The following is a 23,437-nucleotide window of genomic DNA, read 5'->3' as shown; positions in this document are numbered from 1 at the left end:
TATGCTACTCTTAACTGGAACATGTTGCCTTGTCCTCTATTTTATCATTTTGAATGTAAATTCTCAAGCTCTGTCTAGTTTTACTAAATTCCTCTTAAGAAACTGTCCTTTTTATCAGTTAAATTTAAGTAAAGCACTGAGTGGCTCTGGTAGACGTCAGTGTGTTTAATAAGAGGTGGTTAAATGGCTCATTCGTTTGGGGGTGGGCTTGCATCAGCTCGTTGGAACTCAATGGGCAATGGACAGTAAGAAAGACACATGTTCCAAAGATATTGTGTATAGTGGTTAGATTATAATCTATTTTTAATTTTCAGGAAATAACTTATTTTCTTCAGTCCTTTTGTGTTTTTGTTAGGGAGGTCACCATATTAGACATCACCTGAAACTTAGTTTTAAGGTTTTTATAAGATCTATCCAGATTGTACTCATTGTAAATTTTCACCATGCATTCCCTTAGTAAGATTGTTAAATTACCTCTTTTCATAAACATTAGGGATAGAATGAAAATGTTCAATTTTAAGCATATGACACTAAATGGAAGAACAACCTTACTTTCATCTCCAGTTCTGCCAACCATTCAGCACGGACAGCAGATACTCAGCACAATTGAAGGCATTCCGGTAACTTTACCATGCAAAGCAAGTGGGATTCCCAAGCCATCTATCACCTGGTCAAAGGTAAGTTACAGATCTAGTGGCATTCCCTGAAACACAGTGCCTGGGAGGACTCACATAGTTGTCTCTGAAGACTTTGGCAGGACAGTGAGAGAGCGAGACACAAGAGGGAGCGCAGGGAGCTAAATCAAGCATTCCCTGAGATGGCTTCCTCTGTGGCTGGATACCCTCCAAGGTGCCACAAAGATGTATCTTAGAAGAATCTCTTTGATTGGCAGGAAGTGGGATGTTGGTCCAGGACATGTGCCTCCCAGAAGTAATAGCACCTCTGCACATTTGGTTGTCCTTCCTGTTGAAGGTGTAGCCTGAGAGAAAAATGACCAATGGCATTGTATGGGCCTGCTGTGGAACCAAGAGGACCAAGGGGAAGTGACAAGGAGGGCTCTGCCTCAGATGTGACATGTTCAGAATGATTCTTGGCACACAGCCTTTCCTACAGTAGTGTTTGTGGTTGTGCTGCTGTGTGCTTCGAGCATCTAGTAGGGAACTGCATCAAAGACATTTTACGGTCTCTCCCACATGCTATTGCTTCAAGGATTTCATGCAAGACCAAAGAGAATAAGATACCTACACAAATGAATAACTGCCTTTTACACCCCTGTCATGTGGTCGAACTTTCGCTAGTGTTCTTGCATTGATGAAACCCTCATTTCAAAGAAAGTCCATTCCTTCTTTAAGTGGCCACAAAGGTGGCGTATTTTTAACAGGTTGACAGATAAAATGTACTATAATATCATGACAGAAAAATAGAATGCACTGCTTACATAATGAGAACAGCCAAATGGTTTGTCATTCCATCTGGTTTTGTCATCTAAAGAAATCTATGAAACATGGAAAGGTTGATGCCAACATATATATACAATTTTTTTGGTCTTGACACAATTACAATAATGAAGATAAGCCTGAAACTGCATAGTACCTGGCACCTTGCAGAAATATGCCACTTTAAAGAAAATGCAGAAATGAGATCTTCCCGAGTGACTCTTATGCTAGGGCCAAACACAGAAGATAAGATTTGGCCTCAAGGGGTCTCTAAGCCAGCTCACTTCTTGACTAACTTAGTGACCCGGGACAAATTTTTCTACCCTGTCTCTGTGCTATAGGGCTCTGAATTGGACATTGGAGGGTCCAGCAGTTTCTATTGATAAGACTGTGTGAGTGTTAAAACACTTATATAGGATACAAGATCACCTTGCTGTCTTGCACAATGGCGGCTGTGGTGGTGGCATTCACCTCTGCTATGGTTATACTTTTCTTGTCCGTCCTTTAGGTGGCTGTATGGTAGAGGAGCCATGGCTTGTGATGGAGGACTATGGCTTGTAGTGCACTTGTTTACCTAATTTCTCTTCTATACAACTTTGCTCCAATTAGCATTTTTCAAATCTAGTTGTTCAGCCATTGGAGGTATTTTTCTCTCTTCTTCTTGCAGATATAAAGCTACTGCTTCAACATCCTTTAAAAATATATACAAAAATATTTTTGCTTTGCTGTTTACAGAAAGGAGAACTGATTTCAACCAGCAATGCCAAGTTTTCTGCAGGGGCTGATGGCAGTCTGTATGTGGTGTCACCAGGAAGCGAGGAGAGTGGGGAGTACATCTGCACAGCCACCAATGCTGCTGGCTACGCCAAGAGGAAAGTGCAACTCACTGTCTATGGTGAGAGCCACCCAAGGGAGGTCTTTCTCTGAAATAGCCATGAACCAAATCTCATAATTTCCCCATGTTAAGGTACCCAAAGGTGGTAACATCAAAGTGAAGCTCTCCCTGAAGTTGGCACTGTATAAACAAACAAAAACCATTTTTATTTTCACTGCCAACCAAAACCACCTCCACTTAGATTCTGATTTTCAGGGAAGTAGTTGTATAGTCCTTTGGGAAACTTCTATCCTGTTTTCCCAAGAAGTATGCTTACCCCCATTCAACGTTTTTTGCAGGGACAGCAGTTAGTTAAAATTCCTTGTCAAGCTAAGCCTTGGCAGTGTCTTAGGTAGCAGCCTCCTGCTACAGACTACTGCTCCTCTGCTGGGTAGAACTGAGGCCATCACAGCTGACCTCTCCATCCTGTGCTGAAAGGAATTATTGAGGAGGGAAGATCACTCCTCCCTTCCTTTTAGCTCTCTCTATAAATGTATTAACAGGAAGTTTTAGATACACCCCAAATCTTGGGAATCCACATCTTGTAAAGCACTTATGCGCGTCAGAAGTCTATGTTGTAATGTAAATGAAACTACTTTGTTTTCAATGCATTATTTTCCCTTCCACATCCTGTGTTTATTTTAGTAAGACCCAGAGTATTTGGGGACCAAAGAGGACTGTCCCAAGATAAGCCTGTGGAGATCTCTGTCCTGGCTGGGGATGAGGTGACACTTCCCTGTGAAGCTAAGAGCTTGCCCCCTCCCATCATTACCTGGGCCAAAGATAGCCAACTCATCTCTCCATTTTCTCCAAGGTAGGAGAGCTGGGTTGAACAGCAACACAGGGAGATGTAACCTGCTGGGATGGTGCCTCTTATTGCTTGCAAATGTACCAAAATACAACCTACACTTGAGCTCATTCTCATGTATGTCTGAGTTATGTACACCTTGCCCATCACTTCCTGAGGCTGTAAATGCTCTGCCACAGTTCCCACTGGTGCATTTTTACTAGGTAGCTTTGTGAAATGGAACTGATTTGTGTGTGAGTTTCTCTCAGGCGCCTGTGTGCAGCACGTAGAATTCTGTTGCTCCCAGGAGGCCCTAAAACACCGTAAGCGCTGTCATGTGTAGGACTTGATGTTCATTAGTTGGTTTTGTAAATTGTTTTGATTAAACCCATCCCATCCATAAATTAAGGCCCCCTGAGATGATGTAATTTAAAAGCTAAGTGACACAGCAAGGAGGATGCCAGGGCTTTAGGACACAATTTTTGTCATTCATATATAACTTTAGACTTATCTCTGTTGCCTGAAGTTTACCTAAATGGCATTTTTCCCCAGGAGACATCTTCAGATTTCCTGTCTTTTTTGTACAATGGGACGATACTTCCCTGAGAAAGTTCTATATGATAACAGGCTGGGGAGATGGCTCAGTGGTTATGAGCACTTGCTACCTCTTGCAGGGGACCCAGGCTTAATTTCCAGAACCCACATGGCAGCTTGCAAACATAGGTACCTCTAGTTTCAGAGGATCTGCCACAAGTTTCTGACCTCTGTAGGTGCTACACGCACATGGTGCACGTACACACATTCAAACACTCACACACATAAGATAAAAATAAAATAAAATAAAAATAATTATAGGTGCTAGCTATCATTTGTTAGGCTTGTTTGTATATAACTGTAAAGCTATGAATTTATATAAGCATACTTTTTTATGATGATAAAAATAACAAGAACAATGTTACGTAATTTTACTCACTGTTTGAAAGAATCTTACTGAAAATTACAAAGTAAAATATAGAGTGTTTCTTTTTAAGGCAATTCCATTGCACCCTTCCCCAGTCAGGATTTCTTTCTTTCCCTGTTAATCTTTTCATTTTCAAATAGCCCTAAAAACTGTTTTTATGGTTTCAATTTTGTTTTCCTTTTTTTGTTGTTGTTGTTTTTATTTTGCTCTTCTGAAATATATAATTACTATTTTACCCCTTGCATTATTGGGTTATGTGCATTCACTTTTCTACACATTGTCAACATATCCATTTTAATGAGTCTCCATGCAATCTACCTTTCATTTAACCATTACCCTCTCTGTAGATGCTGTGGCTTGCTTATTATTTCTTTTGGGTCATTTTCTTTAATTAAAAAAAAAACCTTTTTAAATATGTCTATTTGCACGTGCATGCATAAGCATTTTAGAACCTGAAACATAGAACTACACTTTCTTCTCAGAGCAAATGCCTCCCTCCAGTCTTGTAGGTACTGCCTGCTGCTCTCCTGGGGGAAGGTTCTTATGTCTTTTCCACTAACAGGAAGCAGCTGGCCAGGCTGTACTTCATAAGGAATGTGACTGGTTTAAACCTTTCTGCTATTCAGTGGGTGTGATTTGCGATCTCCAAGCACTTTTAATTTTTATGGGACTGAGTTCACGTGAGCATTGGATGTATGTGTGCATGTTTGCTGGCCATTCATGCTGTCTGTGTGTCTTTAAAGGGGCTTCACAGTTTTATGGTGACTAGCCTTTTTCTTACTGTATGTGGGCATTTGATACTTGTTTTTGATAGTTTTTGTCTGTTGCATGTGTTGAAATGCTTCTCGCAGTCAGTTATTTAAGTTTTAAGTTTATTTTAGAATGGTGTGTTTGAGGATAAGTTTTAAATAGTTCAAAGAATTAACTTATTCTTGTAGCTTTATATTTCTTGCATCTTTTTGAGATTATATTCAAAATTTTAAATGTTTTATACCCCTTTTAAAGTTTGATTTTTTCATATTTTAAACTCCACTCCATCTGAAATTTTATAATGTGTAGGATGTTAAATAATACTGTAATTTAGTTTATTTTTCTCAACTTGGAAAGTCAATTACCCAAGATCATTTTGAGTAATCAATCCTTACTTTATGGTATGCATTTGTTTGTTTCCTGGGCTTGAATTCGGGGCCTTACACACTCTACGTAAACGCTTTACCACTCAGCTTCATTCCTGGACCTTGTCTGTATGATTCTCTATATTCTAACATGTGTTCCCATGTATGCATATGTCATTCTGGAGGTGTCTAGTTTGATTTAGCTCTGTAAGAAACCTTGATACAAGGTAGGTCTATGTGGCTCTGACAGTCCCCCAAAAGGACTTTAATGATATGTAAAAACACCCTATGACTTTAATGATATGTAAAAACACCCAATATATTACTCAATGAGGGATACATTAAAGGTATATTTGAAAAGACGTACTTGTGTTTGCCTTTACCGAAACACACTAAATTATTTGTGAAGCATTTCAAAAAATAAAAATAAAAGATGCTTCATTCATGAAGTCATTGGTACATTGCTTAATGCCTCTGTAAAAACCCTTGTGCCCACACTCGTGTGAGTAACGATAGTTAAATTTGCTGAGTCACACAAACAAAAATCATGATAGTAGAAGGGCCACTAGTTGAGAAAATCAGTGAAAGTGGAAGGGAGACAGGAGTATGATAGTGAGGATAAATAAAACCAATATATGAACGTATAATTAAATCTATTCGCGTGTTTAGAAACATATGCTAAATACAACCGAAAAAGAAGAGAAAGTGTTCAAAATAAGTTGTAAATTCTACATTACACATTTGCTTTGAGTAGCTGAACCCTACAGAAGCACAGAAACATACAGTCGTTTGATAATTTAAGACAACTATGTTAGGTTATAAGTATAAAAAAACCTGATTTTCTGTTTATAATCGTAAACATAACAAATCATAACAGAAAACAAAAAAAAAATTATTGTGAAAATTCCCTTTCCATGCTTCATCGATATGCGTTGCAGAGGGAAGGGCTGTTTCAAAAGTTGCTTGCAACCCAGTAATTTCATGCTGAGTGCAGCTGTGCAGGGGGCAATTGCATTCTCATGCTCTGGTCTGATGTGTGGGTTTTCCTTTTAGACACACGTTCCTCCCTTCTGGCTCAATGAAGATCACAGAGACTCGAGTTTCAGACAGCGGGATGTATCTCTGTGTTGCCACAAATATTGCTGGGAATGTGACTCAGTCTGTTAAATTAAGTGTCCATGGTGAGTGTTGAAAGGATGGACAGTGGTAGCTCTGTCTACAGGCCCACAGTGAAGTGACAGTGAACCTTCCATTGTATTTAGACTAAAGATTCCTAAGTTATTAGTCTGTTGTTTTCTTTTGCTTATTCTGAAAGTTTTATTAGCCATCTCCAAAAAATTGCCCCCTTTTCCATTTTCAAGTGAGTTGGATTTTTTGGATTGCATTTGTTCTAGCTGTCCAGTCATTTATTTTAATGAGTTGACATACAGTGAGGGAAATGTGTTTAAAATGTTGAGAGCTAGCTGTACTCTCATAGAAGAACATAATATTTTTTTAAATAGTCATATTTGACACATAAGGACCTCAGTAACTGAGAAAATGTTTCTTTCTATCATTAATTGATACTTCACATTTTTCTAATTGAAGTGTTGTATACCTTTGATTTACAACAATCCACCAATTATCGTCTCTTCAGTGCACTGTCTTTCCATGACAGGTACTGTGTAGATACAAAATTTCTGAATATCAGAGAAAGTTGTCTGAGAGGGTATTAACTTGCCTTTGTCTCTAGGCCAGCCATGACAATGCATGCGACTGACTAGAGTTTTGACATCATTTACCAACTCTTAGGTATTAGGCATTTTTACTTACCCTCTCTTATCTTTAGTATTCTTTCTTTCTTTTCTTTTTTTACAAAATGATGGTAATAATTGTTTTCAAACTTAGACGGGTTTGTGACTGACAACCCTGAGAAAGTACTAAGTAAGTTAAAGAGAACAGAGTAGAGAATAGGGCTTTTTAGAGAGCTATATTGCATGAATTCTAATCAGACCCTAGTGGCTCAACCTGACTCCACAGTACATAGTGCAAAGGTCTTTTTTTCTAGTGTTCTGACAAAGGTGCATCAGTAAATTTTCTAAAGGAAGACACATCTTGTGATACAATACACCCTTTTGTGTGACTTCTTGATAAGGAGTTTTCATTCAGAGTGGTATATACACACATATATATGGATTTAAAAAATATTTGATGGTTAATACTAAGTTGTGATTTCCAGTTCCTCCAAAAATACAGCATGGAATAAGACACATAAAGGTCCAAGTTCGCCAGAGAGTGGACATCCCATGCAGTGCCCACGGGTTTCCACCTCCTGTGATCACCTGGTTTAAAAGTGGAAAGCCCATTCTTGTTGATGGAGTGCAGCATCCCAGCAATCCAGATGGGACTCTGAGCATCGAGCAGGCTGTGGTTTCAGATGCTGGCGTATATACCTGTGTTGCCACAAACATAGCCGGCAGTGATGAAGCAGAGGTCATACTGCATGTCCAAGGTGGGTTTTGACATAAGAAACATATCTTGTAGGATGAGAAAGACCCCTAGGCTCTACACAGGATGTGATATCATGGATCTCTTTAGGGAGATTTCTACATAGAACTTTAGCTTAGAAGGGAGCATTACCCAGAAGCAAATAAATGATTACTGTCGCTAACCTTGGATGGCATCTTTGTGTTTACTTTTGAAACTAAAGTCACTAGTGTATATAATGAAGTGGTCCTAGGTAACGGCCTACCCAGTGTTTCTTGTTTGGACTAAATTGCAGCTGGAGCTAGTTGGAGTAGCATTTCACCTCATACCCCAGCTCAACTGATCCCTGAGAGGTCAGGGTTCACTGCTCTCCTATTATTGTTGGCTTTATTTTGAGGTTTGTTATTAAGGTTGGGCCAAGTGTCTGTCGTGTTCCAGGCAACAGTGATGAAGTGACAAAGAGCTCCTGCTTTCTTGATTTTTTTCCTAATGCAAGTATACATAAAAGAAGCAAAGAACTAAATAAGGTTCATAGAGAAGGAAAAAGTATAGTGGGTAAATTAAAATAAGATTACTGTTCTAGAAATTGGGTTGGATAGCCAGGGAGGAATGCTCTAATTCTCTAAAGAAGTAGGATTTAGGATGAGAGCTTACTGGATGGCAAGAACTCTGGTCATTTTCTGCCTCAGTCTGCCAGAGGGAATACCAACACAAAGGCAGGAAGTAAAGATAAGCAGGTGTGGTAATCAGCGCAACACTTAGCAGTTAATAATCAGGACGTCACAATTCCTGAGGGATGAACGTCCAGAATGCTGGCAGGGAGCTTATCTAGCTCGTTTATCTACTAAGCAAACCTTTCTAAGCTCTTATGTTTAGAATTAAAGGAGAAAGAGTCGTGTTTCTAATATTGGAAATCTCAGAGGTCCATAATCACAGACTCTACACAGAGGTTGTGTAGAATATTAATCTAAAAGGGACTGTATTTCATGATAGTATACCTATAAGAAACCTATTAAAATGGGTAACAAGAGTGTAGAGGCTTGCATGGGAATATAAGGATGTGAAGATCTTGATATGGGAACGTGCATGGTGCTACATGATTTAACAACAGGTAGATGTGTCTGTCAGGAGATGGCAGAGAGGCGGAAAATTACTAGGTGAGCAAAGAATAAGAGACTCAGAACGGAAAAGTGTCCAAAGAAAGCCAGAGGCAATGCATTTGTTTTTCTACTAGAACCACCTACAGTAGAAGACCTGCAACCTCCTTTTAACACTCCACTCCAAGAAAGACTGGCCAATCAACGCATCGCATTTCCATGCCCTGCAAAAGGTATGTAATACTCAAGGAAACAGGCATGGGCCGCGGGCTGTAATTGTGTGATATGGCTCCAGGATTCTGCATGGCAAATTCCTCCTGCCCACCCTTGTAACCTTTGAATGTAATAGAAGCTCTCTTCCTTCAGACAACTTTTTGATTTGATATTTTCCTATCCAGTGTATTTTATTCCTCATGAAAAGGATCTCTCAATCATTCAAGCTCACTGAATCTAAGATTTTTTTTTTTTTAAGAGATAGTTCAAGGCTTCTCTGTTACTTTTCATTTCATTCTTTCTGGAAATGTTTTCTTTTTTAAAAGGTTGCAGTAGAGCTGTTCACAACATTCTCTATTAATGTCAATTAGTAAGCACTGTATATTATGGTTACCCCCTGTCTGAGGCAGTTTTATGTTAATCCTTTTTTTCTAGGTCTACTCACACCAGTAACACTGGGACTGGGTTATATGCAACATGTATTCCAGTAGCTTTTTAAAAACCATGTCTTTCCTTGAATACTACCATGATTTCGGCCAGGAGCTGGTCCATTCCCTCTCCACTGTGGGGGCACGTGAAAGTGCCATTGTCTTTGCTATCTGTGTTCTGGGTGCCAAACACATGTTTAAAGATATTCTCTCACACAGGCATCTGTCTACAATCTCCAACTAGCCTTGTGATAGTTTAAGCAAAGTCCAAGCAGGGTTCTTTGCATAACCTCTTGGTCCTGGCAGGAGGGCCCCAGGCAGTCACTGGCATCACTGTGCCCATGTGTATCTCTTCTTAGTTGTACCCAAAGGTGGCAGCAGTTAAGACCTTCAGACCTGCCTGTGTTTAGTAGCAAACACTCAACTCTTTCATCAGTAACTATTCCAGTGTTTGAAGAGAGATCACTTTAACAGGCTTTTCAGACATCTGAAAACTTAGCACTAATAATTCTCAAGTCATTGGGAACTAGGGATGCAAGCCCTGGAGAGGAGGCATTCTTCAGAACGGTGTGGGTTTATGTACGTCCTATGGTGTCTGCTGGCCCTGGACTCTACCTGTGTCACAGCTGCTCCTCAGTTGGCCTGGACCTTTATGCTCAAGCTAGCTTCTTTGATTTCCCGTTTCCATTAGGAACCATGTTTTCTTAGGTCCTCATTTTCATCTGGAATATAATTCTTAAGTGCATTTAAAAGTAGCTAGATGATTTTTCATTATCTATTATTACTATTACTATTACTATTACTATTATTATTATTATTATTATTATTATTATTATTATTATTATTATTTGTGTGTGTGTGTACAACTTTGAGGAATCAATTCCTTCCTTCCTCTGTGGATTCTGGGGATCAAAATCAATCATCAGACCTTACCACAAGGGCTTTTAGCCAGTGAGCCATCTCATTAGTCCACTTTCTGTTCTCTTTGTTATAAATTTTGTCTTGAAAATAACTATTCTAGTTTTTATAAGTATAAGACTATGCTCTGATTTCTTTTGTTTTGTTTGTCCATTCACTTTTATGTGTTATTTTAGTAATTGTTTATTGTGAAGTCTGGCTGGTTTTCATAAAGGAAAGAGTGGAATAAGATAAAAGAAAAGGATTATAACCTTGTATTTTTCCTCAGAGTGTGGACAGATGACTGGAGTTGACCAGTTTTACTGTCTTTTCCACCACAGTCAAAATCTTACACTGATCAAGATTAAATATGCTGATTTTTTCCTTTCTCCTTACATATATGCCTTACACAATTACTTTTATAAGCCATTGATTAATATTCAGTTTACCTTTACCATTATATTGCATATATTCTCTCATCCTTTGTGGCTTATCTTAGATTGTATTACTACTTTTAATAGATTTGTTATCTTAGTGTTGATTGCTAACAACATCTTATGAAACCATATTAGTTTTGGTTTAATGTGCTCTGTCTTCAGTATAGAAATTAATCAAGCTTTAAGGTATTTAGAATAGTGCCATGTAACATTCAGAGCACAGTTACTGCTTGTCTATAATAGTCTGTCTTGCCTTATTATATATTTAATACAATTTTATCACTTTGATACGTAAACATGTTACTTCCATTTATTCTTCTATTCATAAATAAACTCAGAAAAATATTTTTCTTATTGCATTGTCAACTTCTTTAAAGAATTGGACTCCTGTCTTTTGATGAACAAATAAGATATTGAAAAAATATATAGGCAGTGGTGGAAGCTTCTCATATTTACTAATAGAGCCTTTTCCAAAGTATATAGGCACAATTTCTATACATTCCCTATTAATTCTATTTGGTTGGTTGATTTCCTGACATATTTCTGTAACTTTACCATGCTTTTGTTGTCTTTACTTCACTCCTCATTTCCCTACATATCTTGTCAATATGATGAATGTACTTTTTTTTTTTCACTTCTAGTCACTGTAGTGAACCCACCAGGAAAAAAGTTTTGCTTCTATTCTGAGTTTTCTGATTAAAAGCAACTTTGATCAACAATAAGCCTCATGTCTGAAGACTGATCAGGAACTGGAGTCATTAACTAATTCTCATTAGATGTAGTTTCTTCACTTTTATCTTGAAAGTGGTGTAGTGCCTCAGGATGCACATCACAGTCGTAGCAAGAAATTTATCTGTTCTTAGTGTGTGTGACTTTTAAACATTTTTTTCTAATTTTTTCATTAAAAAGCTTTAATTTCCTAATTAGGTACTCCTAAACCGACCATCAAGTGGTTACACAATGGGAGAGAACTGACAGGGCAAGAGCCTGGTGTTTCTATCTTGGAAGATGGCGCACTGTTGGTAATTGCCTCTGTTACTCCACACAACAATGGTGAATATATCTGTGTGGCCATCAATGAAGCTGGGACCACAGAAAGGAAATACAACCTCAAAGTTCATGGTAAATGTAGATTAAGACACTAAAACCAAAGCGCTAAAATATGGCTCTTTCTAGTTTTTGCATAGTTAGTCATTTAATCAGTATATTATTTAATACTAATGTGAATATATTAATGTCAAACAGAAGATAGAAAATTGGTTTGTACTTTCTCATTGCTCAACATTTCATGCAATTTTTTTTTTATTAATTTATTCTTGTTACATCTCAATGTTTATCCCATCCCTTGTATCCTCCCATTCCTCCCCCCCCCCATTGTCCCATTATTCCCCTCCCCTATGACTGTTCCTGAGGGGGATTACGTCCCCCTATATATTCTCATAGGGTATCAAGTCTCTTCTTGGCTACTTGCTGTCCTTCCTCTGAGTGCCACCAGGTCTCCCCCTCCAGGGGACATGGTCAAATGTGAGGCACCAGAGTATGTGAGAAAGTCGTATCACACTCTCCACTCAACTGTGGAGAATATTCTGACCATTGGCTAGATCTGGGAAGGGGTTTAAAGTTTACCTCCTGTATTGTCCTTGGCTGGTGCCTTAGTTTGAGCGGGACCCCTGGGCCCAAATCTGCCTATCATATTGTTCTACTTGTAGATTTCTAGGACACAACAAGAAAATTTGCTCAACCATGTTCATAGCAGCCTTATTCATAATAGCCAGAACATGGAAACAGCCTAAGTGTCCCTCAGTAGAAGAGTGGATAAAGAAACTGTGGTACATATACACTATGGAATACTACTCAGCTATTAAAAACAAGGAATTCCCGAAATTTGTGGATAAATGGATTGAGCTAGAAATGATCATAATGAGTGAGTTAACCCAGAAGCAGAAAGATTCATGCAATTTTTTATTGAGACTATATATATCCCTTTATGAAAAGATCATTCATGATAGAGTATTACACCCACTCTCTTTGCCTGGGCAATTTCATTATTCTAGGTCTTTAACCGTTATCTAGAACATCTACCTCACAGGGTGGGTTCATAGGATTTACTTATTAACTTTTCTCTACTAATGTAATTTGACAAGTATTCAGATTGCTATCAGCTACTTACAACTATTTAAATTCCAATGAAAATTTTATGTCATCTTGTAGGGTATGTAAATTTTAGATTTTGTTGACCATGGCTTTCATAGGCACTGTGTGATACTCACTCCCACCCGTCAAGTAGTAAGTACTGCAGTACTTAAATGAATCCCTTAAGACTTTCAGTATGGGAAATCTTTCTTCCTTGGAGTTATCCTACATCCCATCCCGAATGTAAAACCCTGACATAAAATAAAATATTACACATGGGTTTTTATTACAATTGTGTTAGCTGACACTTTGTGTTTTATGAGAAGGCATGTACTTGCGTGACTAGCTTTCCTACCATCATTCATCTTTGAAACTTTTCTAAAGGTCTCCGTGGAGACACTTGGAGCTACTGTCAATTACAACACTCTCTAGTCATGATTCCTCTCTTTTGCAGTTCCACCAGTAATTAAAGATAAAGAACACATGACCAATGTGTCTGTGTTGGTAAACCAACTGGCCAGTCTCCACTGCGAAGTAGAAGGAACTCCATCTCCGGTCATAATGTGGTACAAGGATGAAATCCAGGTAAATGGAGATAACTAAGTATGCATAGTTCCCCGCCTCTGTACCTAAAATAAATTGTTCAGGTATGAATTTCTTCTCAACAATAATAAACACTGCTTTTCTGTTTTATTACCTTTGAAAATAACAATATTTATCACATGCAGGTGACAGAAAGCAATACTGTTCAGATCGTGAACAATGGGAAAACACTAAAGCTCTTTAAAGTGTCTGCAGAGGATGCAGGAAGATATTCCTGCAAAGCCGTTAACATCGCAGGCACCTCTCAGAAGTACTTTAGTGTCAGTGTGCTAGGTAAGAAAAACCTCTTTCTAAGAAACCCACATACTAGATGCGTTTCTCACTGTATGGCAAAATAAGAGACAAAAAATAAATTGATAGAAGAAATATCCTTTATGTCGTTTTAAAATGTAATTACCTATTATATAAAGATGGATTTGACTCATGTACCCCGAGATACCATGAACTTAAATGTGTTACAATGTATGTTGAAAGATGCTTCACTAGGCAATATCTATATAGAGAATTGGTACATAGGTAGCTGTGAGGCACAGTGCAATGTGATTATGATGTGGGCATCTCCCGAAGCTAGTAGGATGCTTGAAATGAAAAAGGTCATGCATCCATTTCTACTGCCCTCTAATTAATTACTGGAACCTAATCAACACTGGTTGTAATTAGAGGAAGAGAAGACTGAGAGAGTAGGATGGACTTTTCTGTCAAGGAGGGAATTCTGAAAGTGCATAGTTACTATGCTAGATTAGGATACAAATAATTTTAATGGCTGTCGTTAGTTTAATTTAGTAAAGTTATACTTTACATTTTAAGTTAATTTTGTTACAAATGACTTTCACTTTTTTTCAGTATTTTGTTATCAAAATAGGCATGTAATTTGTGGTTTTAGTAAAAAAAACAAAAAAACAAAAAAACAAACAAAAACAAAGCCTAGATGTGATATGTTCATAACAATTAGCATTCATCAATACAAAATAATTAACTCCCTTTTTCTCTCCCAAATCTTCACTACATTGTGCTTTCTTTTCCTACAGTCAGATTTATGTTTGACCACAGGCCATATAAAGAGCCTTCGTGCTGCTGCTCCCTCCTCCTCCTCCTCCTCCTCCTCCTCCTCCTCCTCCTCTTCTTCTTCTTCTTCTTCTTCTTCTTCTTCTTCTTCTTCTTCTTCTTCTTTCTTCTTCTTCTTCTTCTTCTTCTTCCTCTTCTTCTGTCTTTCTTCTCTCTTCTTCTTCTTCTTCTTCTTCTTCTTCTTCTTCTTCTTCTTCTTCTTCTTCTTCTTCTTCCTCTTCTTCTCATTCTCCATAGTCCTCCTCCTCCTCTTTTTTGTTTTATTTTGTTTCAATATAGAGTCTCTCTGTGTAGCCTTGGCTGTCTTGGACTCACTTTGTAGAGCAAGCTGGCCTCGAACTCACAGAGATCTGCCTGCCTCTACCTCCCAAGTGCTGAGATCATGGGTGTGCTCTGCTGGCCTCAGCAGTTTTCTTATCACTTGTCTTGGCAGTTTTTTCTTCTGCTATTCATGCCCTCTATATACTCCATCTATGTGCTGATGATTCCCAAATGCTCAGCTCTAGCTCAGAATTCTTTGAGCACTAGGAAAAGCTAACTAGTCTTCACCTTGCTATCTTTTAATATTTTTCTCTACTTCTTAATTTTCTACTTTATTTTCAAGAGAGTCTCACTAGTGTCACCACCTGGCCTCACAGTCCCAATCTTTGCACCTTAGCCTCCCAGCTGGGGTTACAGATGTATTCCAGGGTGCCCATGTTTCTTTAGAGTGTTGGCTTGAATATTGTCATTGCATACGATTGAATACCGTGGTGCTATATCAAGCTGAATGACCCCCAAGGACTATTTTCTTCAGTAAATGTTGGTGTCTCTGTGTGACCTGCATCTCCATCCCTGCCCTGATTTCTCTATAAACTTACCCATTCCTCTATGTCTACTTCCTAATCGTCAACTTCTTTCCGTTCCATAATGAAGGCATGTTTTCATTTACAACATCCTCTTAACTTCCTTCCTGGACCCACTCGTCACAAATCTGATGCACTCTTCACTCAGCAATCAGTGAGGTGTTTATATAATACCACATCATGCCATACGCCTTCCATACAGAATCTCTTTACTATCTGATACTTTTATGAAGATCAATATCAGGCCACTCAACATGATACAAACAGGAGAGTTAGATGGTAGGAAAATCATACATGAGAACTTTCATTTGTATAATTCCAAAAAACGATTAATTCTTTTTCATATTGTATATCATACTCACGCCAAGTTTTGTATAGGAATCCTTCAGAAATGACTAAGGTGGACATGACAGCGCATGTAGAATTTGACCCATATGTGATTGATGCTGCTCATGTCATTCCTTATCTTAAATGCACATCAGTAGTGCATTGCATCACGTGTTCTTTGCTGCTCAGTTACGTTCCATGAGTTTTGCACATTTACTATGCTTCAAAATACAACTTCTTTTCCGCCATTATGCTTGTGGATAATTGTCCTGCTAACATAATTTCATTAAAATATTCCTGGGTTTTAACTTAGAATTTGGGCACACAGTATGATGTGAAAGGGAGTCACCATGGGATGCTTTGTTCTTACAGTAAACGATTGCTGAAATACTTTGATAGTCACTAACTTCCTGCTTCTTCCTAATCTTTCTGCTAAATCATATACTTTATGATTAAATGTCTTTGTTCAAGTCCCACCCAGCATAATAGGTTCCAGCTCCCCAAATGAAGTCTCAGTTCTTCTTAGCCATAACACCAGCCTGCAGTGTCATGTCAGAGGCAACCCCTTCCCTGCTGTTCACTGGTTCAAGGATGGCAAGTGAGTAAATTGTCTGTATTCGTTTAAGGGTGTAATTTCTAGGAAACAGGCATGTCAATGTGTAAGGCTTACTTCTCTTTTAATCAACTTAAAATATACAACCTTAAATGAGCACGAAGGAGAAATAATTGTAATAATCATATAATGTCTTTCAATTTTCAAATAATGAAGCTCTTCACAGATTTGGGGAATTCATTATATAAACAGATTAATTTATAATTATTGCTCACCAAAATCCTCTGCATAAATATTAGCAGTGAAAAAAGTCACATTCCGATGATGAGATGGTTATGCCTTGACATGGGATTGAATTGTTGAGAAGGAAAATGTGTCTGCAACAATATAAATATGCATAGACCCTGCCTAAAAAAGTGGCAAGCACAGAGAGGAATCACTATTGTCAAGGGCCATGCCCACACTGGAAGGCTGCAGCGGCCTATGGTATGAGGAGCCACTTCTCACAGTGTAGCTGCAGTTGTGCGATAATTTCTGTCTGAGAAGAGGCTGTATAAGCCTAAGTAGTAAAGAGTCTAGATTGTCAGTGTCTAAAATATAGGAATTCATTGAAGCTTCCAAGAAATCAGCAAAACAGAGGCTACAGGGGAAAAAAAACAAATTAGGTCTATAAATGGGCAATTGAAATACAACCACACAATGAGCATTAAAAGATCCTCATCCTCAACACTATGATAAATACAAATAAAATATAATTTTGTTTCTCATGGGTCAGTTTTAAAAAGCAAAGGTTTGAAAATATCCAGTGTTGTCTGGATATGGGAAGCCAGACCACAGTCCTGCAGAGACTAGGAAGCCATATCCTTAGAGGCAATTTGCTGCCGTGTATGAAAGTTGTAATGCTCGGCCGCTGTGATGCAGGAGTCCCGTCTCCATTCTATGGGGCGAAAGCAGACATGCATGCCCAGCAGGAAGCTCATTCGCTGATATTCTCTGCAACACCGCAGTGGCAGAAGAGAGAAGACTGGCTCACGCCACACATTAAGGGACAGATAATATGGGAAAAAGAGGGACCAGATCATAGTGACCACACAGCTGCTGGGATGGAGCATAAAGGAACACAGGAGAACAGCACACTGCCATTTACATTAAACTGTACACTTCTTCTGAGATACATTTGTGAATGCAAAATGTGTAGTGAAAACATACATGAGTATAGCAATCTCCCATTTGTGACAATACATCAAAGATCACTTTCCAGTACTAATACTTGGCCTTATTTGTTTAACTTTTATATTACTTTTATACTTAACAATGAATAAATGCCAAATTTTCATGAACTTAAATAACATATTATCGAAAGGTTATTCTTTTTAAAAAATCTTCAGTTGTACTAAACCAGAGGTTCGTGATTCCTTTGTGGGACTAGTGATGGTTTTCACGAGGGTTTCCTAAGACCATTGGAAAACATAATTTATAACAGTAGCAAAATTACAGTTATGAAGTATAAACAAAAATAACTTTATGGCTGGAGGTCACTTACAAGATGAGTTGCAGTGTTAAGATGATTCAGAACCACTGGTCTAAACTATGATACTTTCAACATTAGAGAGCTTTATATTACAATGTCATACCAAAGATTAGTGACGAGCAATAATTTACTGAATTAATTTCTTTTCACATATTGAGTAGACTGGCTGCCGGTTTATTAATATAGCAACACATTTAATCATTTATTTTGTGACTAACTCATTAAAAAACCTAACTATAAGTTTAAAAATCTTTTTCCTGAAAAATGATTAAAGGACTTTAAAGCAAGGATTCTTAGGAGATCATAGACTTTACTAAGCAAGATTTTTCCAGTATTAAAACAACATGGTTGCCAATGATATGACATAAGCATTTCACAGGGGTAAATGACTGCATCATAGAAACAGACCTCTCTGGAAAATATATGCGAGCTTCTTTTGGGAATAAATACTTTCAATATTTGTATTTGTATACTATTCGTATGTGTTACACTTTTTAGAAAACTTGGCACAGTCAGGATCATTAGCAAATCATAACCACACAGTCTGAAGTTCCTCTGAAGCACTATAAAACTTCTTAATTCTTCTTTTCCACATAACAGTAGAAGTTTGGCATTAAATCAAAAAATACAAAATAAGTAAGAAGAATAACAATGGATAAATGAATGAAACAAATAATAACCCTACATAGTTTCTAATATTAGTAAATGATTAAAGATTAAAGAGGGAAAAGCTTTTCATCTCAAAGTAATAGCTACCAAGTTCTTTTAGTAGTGTGACTTAGCACTGTCAGTCTTCTGAACAGGAACAATACGTTCCATGTATTTTGACAATCAATTTTGCCTCGTATTTTAACTTAAAACCATGTACTAGTTTTGTAGTTAATTATGTGGGAAACATGGGGAACTTAAAAATGTAGCCACGAAATAATTTTTTTTTCCAGGCCTGTATTTTTGGGAGATCCTAACATTGACATTTCAGACAGAGGACAAAATTTGCATGTGAGGAGTGCACGGAGAAGCGACAAGGGACGCTATCAGTGTGCTGTGTCCAATGCAGCAGGCAAGCAAGCCAAGGACATAAAACTGACTGTCTACGGTAGGTGTGGCTTCTCAGGCTGCTACGTTCCAAACAGTTTAATTATAGATTGGAAGCTGAAGTTCGCGCTGATGTTTACCGTCCCTTCTCTCCATATTGAGTGCTTTGTACTGCTACTCAAGTTTAGAAAAGAAGGCTATCTTTATGTTTTATACTATAACGATGCATTCAGTTTTTAAATTCAATGTGTCCTGAGCTATGGATTTATTGTATTTTTTTTTTTTTTTAGTAATTTTGATATGTAAAGAACTCCCTAACTGGTTACTATAAGCATCAATTACATGCTTTTTATACTTTTAAAAAATGTATAAATATACAAAATACACCAAAACAACTAGTATACTAGCAGTTAAATTGTTATACTTCCATCTTGGTTTTAATCTTGATCATTTTGAATGCAATGCATTGTTCTATTTTTTTCTCATTGTGTCTCTATCGGAAACGATGTGTCTTAAGCTACGTTTCCGTTCCTTGACAAAACACTGTGATCAAGGCAACCTATAAAAGAAAGCATTTAATTTAGAGCTTACATTTAAAGAAGGTCAGAATCCATGGCCATCATGGCAGGGAGCGTGGCAGTAGGCAGACAGTAATGCAACAGAGAGAGCAAACTGGGAAGAGCGTGGGGTTTGGAAACTTGAAAGTCCACACTCAGTGACTCACCATCTCTAACAAGGCCATGCCTCCTAATCCTTTCTATACAGTTCCCCGATCTGGGAACCGAACATTTAAAAAATATGAGCCTACCAGGGCCATTCTCATTCAAAGCACCAGATAATGTGTTCCATTTTACTGAAAATTCTGTCCACTAATTAAGGTGGCTATCAAAGGCATTTTTATGAATGGAGCCAGTAAATAGACACATGAATTGACATTCACAGACACAACTTATACAGTAGAGAAGACTAGAACTCTATGCCAGTGGATCTCGGCAGGGCTTTGCAGTGCTCTACCCCTGCACTAGCATATTCTTTTCATGTAGTGTACAGCACTCAAAGAAATGTTCATACACCTCAGTGTTGCCTCTTCACAGATAGAACTCCAAGTTGCATATGAGGTTAAAGTTTTTATGTTTTTATTGAATAGTAGTTTCAGTAATAAGTAAGATCATGGCTAGTGAGAGGACAACAATCTAGATGTAATCTGAATAAATTGTTTACATAAAAAAATACAAAAAAAAAAAAAAAAAAAAAAAGATCATGGGCATTAGAGACTGATCAACTTGTGTTTTGACCCAAGCACTGACACTTACTAGCTTTGTGACTTCATATGAATTTCCTCGCTCTTCTAAGTTTCCATTTTTTCAATGGAATTAACAATAATGCCCATGGAATAGTGTTACTGTAAAATGATAGATTTGACAAATTTTATTTGGCTGGCTTCTTTCTTTCTTTCTTTCTTTCTTTCTTTCTTTCTTTCTTTCTTTCTTTCTTTCTCTCTTTCTTTCATAGTTTAACTCTTAACCCAAGTATACCTGAAACGTATGATGATCCTCCTGCCTATGATTACTAAGGGTTGAGATTTCAGATATATGCCACGATGCTCAAGTCTAGCTTAATTTGTACTTAATTAACTGCATTTTAAAAATAATATTTTTACAATATAGTTATCTGTTTCAAGTTTTAGTATCTGTTTTAAAGGAAATAAATTATATTTAAAGCCAGTTTTAAGTCATTTATGTGTATAAATGAAAGCCTATTGGGGAAATCAATCATGAAAAGACATGTCCCCTCTAAAACACCATTACTGAAAGATTTGCTGTCGATGCCAAGTTAAACAAGAAATGTTATTACTGCCATTGCCTTCCTACCAGAGCCAGCCACTGAAATAAGTATAATGCCTCCCCAAGCTGTCATACGGTTGCTAGGATCTATCGTGAATATAGTTTGCAGCTTCAATAAGACTCCAATTTCTGTAAGGCTTAGATTTATTCACTTGGGATGCTCATGTTTACTCTGTGTTATGCCCTCAGGCACCCAGAAGAGAAGGCTTCTGGGATTGTCTGATTGAAAGGCAGTGCCTTATTAAGAAGTTCTGAGTATTGTAACCCAGGAAGCAATATCCTTACTTTTCTAGTAAGCTGCCCTGTGCCCTCAAGTGGGTAGCCTTAAGGCTTACTTTATTTCATTTGTGAAAGTGTAAACATCACAAAATGAAAAAACACCTCACAAGTGCTATACTTCAGATAACTGTGAATAATGTGTATGAAGATTTCAAATTGAGAGTATATTGCACCCCAAAATTGATTTAATTGTTTTCCTTGTTTACATGCTCATATCTTCACATGAGGATGAGCAACAATAGATAAGAACATGGACATTGTATCTGCATAAACAAAATAATGGGGACATAATGATTTTTAAAAATCAATATGGAAACACTACTGTAGTAGCTTTTCAAGATATGAATAAAAAAGATATGAGTATACATATAAAAATATAAAAAAGAATTTAAATGGAGTTACTCTACAGTGAGAAGACAACACTCAACTAAATACCACAGACTAGCCAATAAAAATCCAACTTTAAAAATGAGTTACTTCTTTTTGAATTGTTGGCCAGTGTGTTACCATAGAACCCCAAACATTATAAGCTGTTGCCAGTGCTCTTGGTCACTCTCCAAAACCTGATGATAAAACTATATTGCTGAAGACAGCTCATATTGATTCATAGAACATGGAAGAGTCAATCTGGTACTGACCTGGGAGTCTCATCCCTACTGGCACTTTTATGATGCTAAAAGGTACTATGCATGATAGTAGAAGAAGACAGTAATTATCAGTGTCACCAGCTGTCACCTGCCAGTTACCTTAACAGCTGGCCTGATAAGATATGCTCACTCTACAACAGTGGCACAAACATGGGAGTAACCAACCACTTTCTTCTTCTGTTCGGAGCTAAGGCCTACTGCAAGAGATGGAACCCAAACCCGTTTTATTATTATTCTGCTAAGTGGAGATAGTATTAAAACATTCTGTGTTTATAGAACAGTACATCTCTTAATTCTCTTCAAATAGGTTTCTACTTACAGTAGATAGCTATTAATACTGGGGCCTTCAACAGGTTAGCAAACAGAGAATACGGACTGTGGAGTGCTCAGCACTAAATGAGATGTATATATCACAGTCTTCCACACAAGACTCAGAGATCTTCCCTGAAGAGAAGGTGGAGAGATTGTAAATGCTACAGGTGGTGGGTAACTTCCAGAGGCAGTGTTGTGTTTTATGGGTACAATAGAGCACACATGAATTCACAGAAGCTTTGACAGCATACACAAGACCTGCACAAATTCAGGCCAGACCAAACCTGAGCATAGAATTGGAGAGATGGAATATAAAGTTATCTAACAGGGCTAGTTTTCCCTGTCATCCAAATGGACAGCAAATGTTCATATGTTGTTGGTGATTGGTAATAAGACTTTATCTGTTACATCTTTGAAAATGCGATTCCCTTAGGTAGGTTCTGCTCAATACTGATGTTAATTTTTCCATGATTTTTATTGATTATATACATTCTTACAAAAGCATGTAGAACATTCTGTTGCATATTTTGATATTTGCTTTTTAGCCTGCTATTACAAACAGGCAATTAATCGATTCTAGTTGAAAACTATATGGAAGGTTCTGCTTCAAGGATAAATGGGCATGCCTAGAATGTGGAAACATGCATTTATATTAAAGATTGGTAGAAAAGTTGTTTGGATTCAGAAGATAAAATAAAATTTTCTGAGAGGATAAATGTCTCACTTCTGGTTTTAACTTTTTACAGCTTGCAAAATGTGTTAAGGAGCCTTACACTATGTGAGTTTGAAATCATTGAAAAACACTATTTGAAGCCAAACAAATTTCCCCAACTCTTCAATGTTTAATAACAATATTTAAACATGGCCCTTGTCATTGAGAAAGAAATTCAGTCTGAACCTTGAACATAAAACATTCCCAATGCTAAGGTGTGCAACTGCTCTAAGCCTGGGTATTCAGTTCTGATTCCCAGAAGTGGTCATGGTACTCGTGATGTTCAAGTTAGTAACAACAAATAAAACATGCCCTTGGTGCCAAGGACTCATTCACATACAGCCATTCTTCACAAAGCACTTGCCAAGAAGTAATCCAGCCACGGAACCCAGATGTTTAAACACCACATCTGCAAGCTCTGCATACTTCCCTAATTCTTTTCTTACTTCACATATTTATTTATTTATTTTACCATCATCGTTACGACACACCTTAGCAAATTCTACTTCAATTAGTGTTGCTTGGACTTCAATGAGGATCTTTGTGTTGATATTTGTTCTTCATAGATTGTTCTTAGAGACTAATTCTTTACTTTGTCAAACTTTACATGACTCTGCCAAACACGACAGAACAGCTTAGTATTGGTAACATCTGTCAGTGTGTCAGAGGCAAGAACAGTTGACAGAATAAGTTGCCCTTTACAACCGACTGTTCATATTGTTCCCAGTGTCATCAGGGTCCTTGGTTATTCTCACTGAAGAGCTAATAATAACAAATTGGTTTTCTCTGGATACTTCTCTTCAGCTGCCACACTAGTAATTAACTTAATTATATTACCAT

The 23,437-nt window shown here is 37.6% G+C and overlaps 1 protein-coding gene across 1 annotated transcript in view; it reads left to right on the top strand.

Annotated features, from left to right (window-relative positions):
• The window catches only part of Hmcn1 (hemicentin 1), a 424,838-nt gene that overhangs the window by 228,325 nt on the left and 173,076 nt on the right, over positions 1 to 23,437 (top strand). The window contains 11 exon segments of the mRNA XM_051147547.1: positions 565 to 677; positions 2,172 to 2,331; positions 2,956 to 3,124; positions 6,227 to 6,354; positions 7,392 to 7,664; positions 8,874 to 8,969; positions 11,639 to 11,833; positions 13,299 to 13,429; positions 13,573 to 13,720; positions 16,156 to 16,282; positions 18,710 to 18,864. Coding sequence (XP_051003504.1) covers positions 565 to 677; positions 2,172 to 2,331; positions 2,956 to 3,124; positions 6,227 to 6,354; positions 7,392 to 7,664; positions 8,874 to 8,969; positions 11,639 to 11,833; positions 13,299 to 13,429; positions 13,573 to 13,720; positions 16,156 to 16,282; positions 18,710 to 18,864 — 1,695 coding nt within the window.

This window comes from Acomys russatus, chromosome 6 (assembly GCF_903995435.1).
Source record: "Acomys russatus chromosome 6, mAcoRus1.1, whole genome shotgun sequence".
NCBI classification, from domain to species: Eukaryota; Metazoa; Chordata; class Mammalia; order Rodentia; family Muridae; genus Acomys; species Acomys russatus.
The sequence above is the reverse complement of the archived record's forward strand: the minus strand, read 5'-3'. Positions and strand labels throughout refer to the sequence as shown.